Source organism: Chenopodium album, chromosome 12 (assembly GCF_948465745.1).
Source record: "Chenopodium album chromosome 12, dcCheAlbu1.1, whole genome shotgun sequence".
Classification (NCBI taxonomy): Eukaryota; Viridiplantae; Streptophyta; class Magnoliopsida; order Caryophyllales; family Amaranthaceae; genus Chenopodium; species Chenopodium album.
Genome location: NC_137845.1, coordinates 27,947,561 through 27,954,909, shown reverse-complemented (window position 1 = coordinate 27,954,909; position 7,349 = coordinate 27,947,561). Strand labels below are relative to the sequence as shown.

The 7,349-nt window shown below is 46.0% G+C and overlaps 1 protein-coding gene across 1 annotated transcript; it reads left to right on the top strand.

Annotated features, from left to right (window-relative positions):
* On the top strand, positions 1-606 carry LOC145571082 (uncharacterized). Its single transcript, XM_081630172.1, has one exon. The coding sequence runs from the start codon at positions 1-3 to the stop codon at positions 604-606; it is 606 nt and encodes a 201-aa protein (XP_081486298.1).
* Positions 607-7,349: the final 6,743 nt, after the last annotated feature.

Here is a 7,349-nt window from a genome sequence, read left to right as displayed (position 1 = left end):
ATGGGCACCAAATATGCAAGTGCCTCAGTCTGCCACCCACAAAGCAACGGCCAAGCAGAAGCAGCAAACAAGTTGATCCTTACAGCCTTGCAAAGGAAGTTAGAAGAACATAAAGGCCTCTGGGCTGACCTAGTCCCAGATGTATTATGGGCGAACAGAATAACAGAGAAGGAGTCTACTGGAAAAAGTCCTTTCACCCTGGCTTATGGGGCAGATGTAGTAGTTCCAGTAGAGGTGCAAATCCCTAGCCTGAGAATCCGACACTATGAGCAGCAGGGGAATGAGAAGCGCCTGCTGGAGGAGCTGGATTTCCTGCCAGAGATATGGCTGAAGGCAGCTCTTAAGCTAGCAGCCCAAAAAAGCAGAATCTCAAAGGCCTTCAACAAGAGAGTCAAGCACCGAAAGCTGCTTCCTGGAGACCTAGTTCTCAGAAGGACAGCTGCAGTAGGGAGAGGAAACCAGCATGGAAAGCTGTCAGCGAACTGGGAAGGCCCTTTCATCATCCATGAGCAAGTAGGGTCAGGCGCTTTCCTCCTCGCAAATCAAGAAGGTCAGGTCTTAAGGAATAGTTTCAACGCAGATGTGCTAAAGCAATATTTTGTTTAAAAGACAAATGGCTAAGTAGAAATCAAAAAACTTTGTTTAAGTTATGCAAAAACATTGTTTAAAGTTATGTTATGTTAATCAAGGCAACTTAAGCCATTTGAATTTAATGAAATACGAGCCTCTACGTGAGGAGTATGCCGTATGATCTTGTTCAAGCATGTTTATCTGTTGAATTATGCTTTACATTGCACACTAACATGTAGAAAATGCCATAAAAATATAAAAGGCTAAAAACATCACAATAAGATGCAGTAAGACATCATTAGGCAAAGGAGAGCGCGCTTCCCTAAGTTTAACTTGCCTGCTCAAAGTAAAACAGGGCACCACCTAGGGGACGCCTGAGGGGGAAGCCTGGAACGTTCAACTTGAGCAGGGAAAGTGAACGAAAAGCAAAGGGGCAGGCTGAGCGAGCATCACCAAGGTTCTCTTGGTCCCACCCAGCTCACCTCTTTTGTGGGGGAGAAAGGAGATAGACCAACAATAAGCTCTTACAAAGATAAGTAAGATGCATAAAAATAATAAGTCGCAACAAAAACAAGCTGAACGACATAAAAAAGTCGCAGCAAAATAAGCTGAACAACATAAAAAGGTCGCAGCAAAACAAGCTGAACGACATAAACAAGTCGCAGCAAAACAAGCTGAACGACATAAAAACAAGCAGCCAAAAAGCTGAACGACATAAAAAAGTCACAGCAAAAACAAGCTGGATGACATGAATAAGTCATAGCAATACAGGCTGAGCGGCATACAAACAAAATACAGTCAAGCAAGCTAAAAGATGTGCAAGCAAGTCTCTACGAAAACTAAGTAGAAGACACATCGTATAAGCCTTTATCATAAATAAGAGGAAAGGCATAAAATTCGACAGGTTCCCACCGTGCACAATATAAGGCCAAAGGATAAGAAAGCCCTATACAGCCAAGTCAGGAAACAAAGTCAAAGAAACATTAAGAGTAAGAGCAACAAGAAAGCCCAACCTACGAGGCCTCACATGGTGCAACAAAAGGGCTGCTGAGCTAAGGTTTAGGTGCAACTACACCATGGCCCAACAGCATGTCTGAACAAGCATACAAGCAGCGAGATAAGCAATAAGAAAAATAACAGAGAAGTTATCAAACGCATATACTAACAAGTTGAACCTCTGTCCACCAAGGCAGAGTAAACATTCATTAGGGAAAATACAACATTCACCAAGACAGCCGCCAAAACCTTTATTGCTCATCAGCTAAAGTCTCCACCCCAATGGCGGCAGCAATGTCAGTGCATAAAGGCACCTCCAAATTCAGCACGGCATGATTGGGGACCTTGCAGTAAGTAATCTGAGGATGGTCAGCAGGTAAGTCAAAAAGGCTAACTTCCCTAGCAGCCTCAACCTTAGCCCAAAAGGCGTTGAAACGAGCCTGCTGCTCCTCACCCCCAACCATAGAGCCCACTTACACAGCGGGCTACAGCCTCCCAACCTCCATCATGGCGATCAGCGAGTAGCTTGGTAAAAGCAGGAGAAAGCACAAAAGACTTAAGTGCCTCCTTTCTAGCATCTTCAAGCTCATTCTCTTTTCCAACCCGCAGATCAGCCATCTCAGCCCAAGGTGCCACCGTTCTGTGGGTTGTCCATAAACAAGGACTCATAGCCCTAACATTCATTAAAGGGCGGAACGGAGCGTTTACGGCTCCTGTAAGACACAACAGAGGGCAAAGGAAAGCATCAATGGGAACCTCCCCAAACTCTATAGGTCCAGTAGGACGAAAAGTGCCCCCTGCAGAGATTGAGGTCGTAGAAAGTGGGTTCTCAAATGCATCACCTAAGAACTGGTGAACACATCGATTAAGCTCACTAGAGTTATGGGTGCCAGTCTCCTTAGTAGTGTTCTCACTAAGAAGCCCAGTGTTGGCAGAGTGAGAAGCAAAGGGATCAAGAGCAGAGGAAGTACGGGCCTTTTTAGCAATGGGCTGGTCAGCAGCGGTTGAGAGGGAGACCACAAGATCATCCTCTAGATTAAAAACTGGATGATCCTGCTTGTGTGAACCCCCAGGCTGAGAGTGCCCTCCCCTACTAGCGCTTCGCAGGCAGCCTCGCAACCCAGAAGGGCGAGTTGGAATCCTTGGTAGCTCCATAATAGTCTCATCTGGGAGCTGAAAATCAAAAGCCTCAGTAGAAGGACCTGTAGCATCCTTAGTAATAACAGTGGTATCAATACTGGGAGAAAAGAGCAGAACATGCTCATCAGAAGTTGTGGGTTTCTCACCCACCACAACAGTAGTCTGAGCCCCCTCAGCGGGAAACTTAAGAACGCTGTCAACAAAGTCGTCAGCATTATTTTTGGAACCATTGAAAGCTTGATTAAGTGGTTCATTTACAACAGAAGTCTGAGGTGCCACCCGGTCGAAAGCCACAGCAGAACGCTTCTCAAGAGAAGCACCCTGCGCCACTAACGCCTCAGACTAGACCCTGCAAGATCAGCAACGGTCACAGTGCCTAAGACAGCCCTCAGTTTAGCTGGGGCTACACGAACTTCACCCTTCAAAGAGCCAGCATGAACCTCTAGAGTCTCAAAAAGCTTAGGAGGATTATCAGAGGTAGCAGTAAGGGGGTCCTTCTAGTTGTCCTTCAACCCAAGAATGCCCCTATCTAACTTGTCATAACCTGAAAGTCAGGCAGCAAAAAAGACCCAAAATAAAGGGCATAAGAGCATAGTAGAGAAAAAAAAACTCTTACAAACAAAAGGCAGAACAAAAAACAGAGCTTACCAGGCTCATGGGTAGAACACAAGCGCATAGTAGAAAGCTGCGCGTTGCCCACAATGTACAAGGAGTTAGGCAGCTAAAACTTAGAAAACTTGGTATCACCTATGCCCGCTCCTTGCAGCATGTCAAAAGCATCTGTCTCGCGAGCAGCCTCAGTGGGGGAAACGGTAACTCCAGCCATGTTAGTACGAATCTCCCTGAAATTGCGTGGCACAACAAAAGAGGAAGGCACTACAACCCAGAAAAACTTGCCTGTCCAGTCCCTAAAATGGCCAAGTTTAGGGTAAGATAAAACTCAACCCTCTTTGGGGGCCACGTAATACCACCCAGACTCAGAACCAGGAGATGACCTTTTCAGGCTCATTAGAGACTTGAACAGCTGCAGTGATTCTGGATACCTCTGAAAGCGCAGAAACCACAACAGGCATATCAAAGTGTGTAGAGAAGCAAGGTGCAGTAAAGCAATGCAAAGGTTAAAGGCTCGAAAGATCTTATCCAAAGTAGGGTCCAGACCAGGCCTAAGTCCAATTGAGAAGCAAAGATTGCAATATGACCAGCAGGAGGGGTAGATTACTTGGAGCCCTGAGCTGGCAGAACTAGTTTGTAGCCCTGACCAAAACCATAGAACTTCTGCCCCTCAGCAGCGAGGTCCAACTTCCTTGCATCCTTATGCCAGTTGGAATCCAACACGCAATTCTTGGGGCCATGACACCTTTCATCCAAAAAGAAGTCAGTTTTGCCCTCCTTAAAGGGCTCCTTCACATAGATGGGCTGGCAGTCGTAAAAAGCGCTCTCACCAGGAGAATCAGCCACTCCGCTTATATTTGCAGCCGGAGAAGGAGATGGCAAAAAAGTTGCAGCGTTACCACCCCGCACTACATAATGGTCAAATCAATTCACATCAGCCATGTCATCAAGCCAAGTAAAACTGTTTAAAGGCTGAACATGGGGAATGGGACTAACAAGATAAACATCAGGGGGATTAACCTTGACCATGTCAACTAAAATCTCATGGCGTAGCGCTCGCCTCCTTAAACGAGCAAGGTGGGGTACAGGTTCCCCGTCCTGAATAAGCTCCCGCTCACAATAAGGGTCAAAAAAATCAGGATGTGGTCCAGGCCGAAAAGGACGGAAAGCGTTGCTTTCAGCAGGGCGACTACTACCCGGCTCAAGTACAGCAGGAGAAGCCACAGCAGTACCAGCCCTGCCCACAGCAGGCGGACAATCGAGAGGCATAACTGTTTGCAAAAGAAAGGGGAGAGAAGCAGGGGAAGCAAAAGAAGTGCGCGCAGAGCGCTCACTTGAGTGAGACGACTCTGAAGGAGAGCCAGACTCAGTAGCCACAAGAGGCTCACTCGTGTTTTGACTGTCAGAAGCGTCAGACATCCTAAAGAAGATCTATAAAAGACAAAAAATCCCCTAAAGAAGACGAAGAAAAATGGGGTGCCAAAAACCAAAGATAAGTCTAATCCCAAAAGGGCGAGTGCGAAAAAGCAACGCAAGAATCGGAAGAAATAATTGAGAATATAAATACAACAACAGAGGGAAACGAATTAATCAAAATTGACCAAAAGATGCAATTTTGCAGAAAAAATACAAAAAGAAATAAAATTGGGCATAACATACAAGAAAAGGTACAAAGTAAGTACCTTTATGACAAGAGGTTGTAGAGGCAACGAAGCACAACAATAATGGCGACCCAAGAAACCAAACGGGGAACAGGGTTTCAAACTGCAACCATAAAGCAAGAAAATTCAATAAAACTGAAGAATAAAAGAAAATGAGCAAACAAACAAAACAATGAAGCAAGAATGAAGACGAGAGAGACGAGAACTTACAACGGTAATGGAGGAATGACGCGCGTATGTGAAGAAGATGAAGAGCGAGAAATTTGAAAAGAGAAAGGGGAAGATGAAAAAAATGAAAAGGGTAAAAAGAAAATAAAGGGGGACAGTGAATTAAATAGAAGTAAATAGGCGGTTGAGTGAGCAATAAAGCCGAACCGCCATGTCACCTCAGTTAAATAAACTAACCACTTAGATGGCCGACACGTGTCCCACTTATGCAAAACATCGTTCCTACAAAAAAAAAAAAAAAAAAAAAAAAAAAAAAAAAAAAAAAAAACCTACTTCAGCGGGAGTAATCGAAATTCCTCCCTGTAAGCTCGTCATTTCTCATACTTCAATGAGAGTAATCGAAATTCCTCCCTACAAGCTCGTCATTTCTCAGACTTCAGCGGGAGTAATTGAAATTCCTTCCTGTAAGCTCGTCATTTCTTAAATTCTAGACAGAACAATTCAAGTCTAATAAAAAGTTGTTCCTCTAGCATCAGCAGAAATAAATGAAACGTCCCAACGCAACGCATCTCCACCGACCTGCAGCATGACCACTCAAGTCTCAGAATTACATCATCAATCCAGAGACTTAGGGGCTAGTAGTATAAGAGGTAGTTTAGCCAGACGAACCGTTGAGCAACGGCCGATAAGACCATACGCTCATAATAGCTAGCATGAGTAACCTCATACCACCTCTTGAGGGGCTAGTTGTAGGGTATAGCTCCTGCTGAGCTATTTTCTCCAGCTGAAACCATTAAAAAAGGGATTCTCCGCGCAAGCAAGAGCCGGCATGAGTGACCTCATACCACCTCTTGGGGGGCTAATTTTATAGGATAGCCCCTGCTGACTTATCACCAGGCTCCCAGACTGGCCCCCGGGGTACGCACTCGATCACTGCTGGAAGGATAGCCGAAGGGGCTCCTCAGCCCGATAGAGCCAGCCTAGCAGGCTGATCAAGTATGACTCTCCATAAAGGAGATCGTACGCCTATAAATAGAGGGCAAAGTACAACGGAAAAGAGGTTAGACACACAAGTTATTACACTCTCTCTATCTCTCTATGTACACTTTCTCTCTCTAAACACATTCTAACTCAAGCATCGGAGGGGGGTTCCTCGAGCCACTCCCGAGGGCAGTTCACATGTGCTGCCTTGTGCAGGTCATTGATGGGACCCAGCTCGTGCCAGCAGAACCCTTGGATCCACACCTGGAACAATAGGCCTCGGCTTCCCGTAGAACGCCTGCGTATGTCCAGACCTTTTTCCTGACCAGATCAAACTTGAAACCATTATGCCTTAATCCCCGGAGAAATTCCGAATAGGCCATTTCATCCGGTAGATTATGAATTTGGGCTTTCTCTTTATTGAACCTCTGAACATACGAACGCAATCCTTCATTCTTTCCTTGGACGGTTTTTGCCAAGTTCAAGCTGGTCTTCCTTGGGGAATGTTATATCAGAAGTTTCCAACAAACAATAAACTAAGAGTGGTAAAGTAGTTGATGCACCTGGCCGGCAGACTATTAAACAAGTCTTGTGCCACGCCCTTGAGGGTGGCCGGGAAGCACCTGCACCATGTGGCATTGTCCACACTTTGCAAATACATCAGATTTCTGTACGAAGTGACGTGTTCTTCTGGGTTGCCTGTGCCATCATAGGCACCCACAAGCACACTTTTAACCTTCGCTGGTTGAGGAGTTGAGAATCTCTTGAGAAAACGGAGGCGGCTTGTTCCCAAGATTCAACAAGCGCATTTGCCAGTCAATATGCTGAGGTGGTGCAGCCGGTCCGACCAGGTAAGCTGTCTGGTCGAACAGCTGGCCATATTGCCCGTACTTTCCGAAGACAAGGGGGTTAGGCGGCAGAATAGGATTGAAATTCTGAGGGGTCTGATACTAAAACGGTTGAACTGGAATAAGAGTTGGAATACGGAGAGCTTGACTCCTGCTGGTCCTGGCCGAGCTAGTATGCTTGGAAAAAGATTGGTTAGAGAATTCATCCGGCATCGTTGGAGTTGAGGTCGGGTCCGACTAGGCCGCCCACTCCCGCTGCTTGTGCCGGATATATTCCTTTGCATCCCTCCAGTGCCGCGATGGCTCAGGATCTTCCTTTTAAGGTTGTCTGGTCTGCCCCCTAGCCGACTGTGTTTTCTTAAGGAGCCTAGAC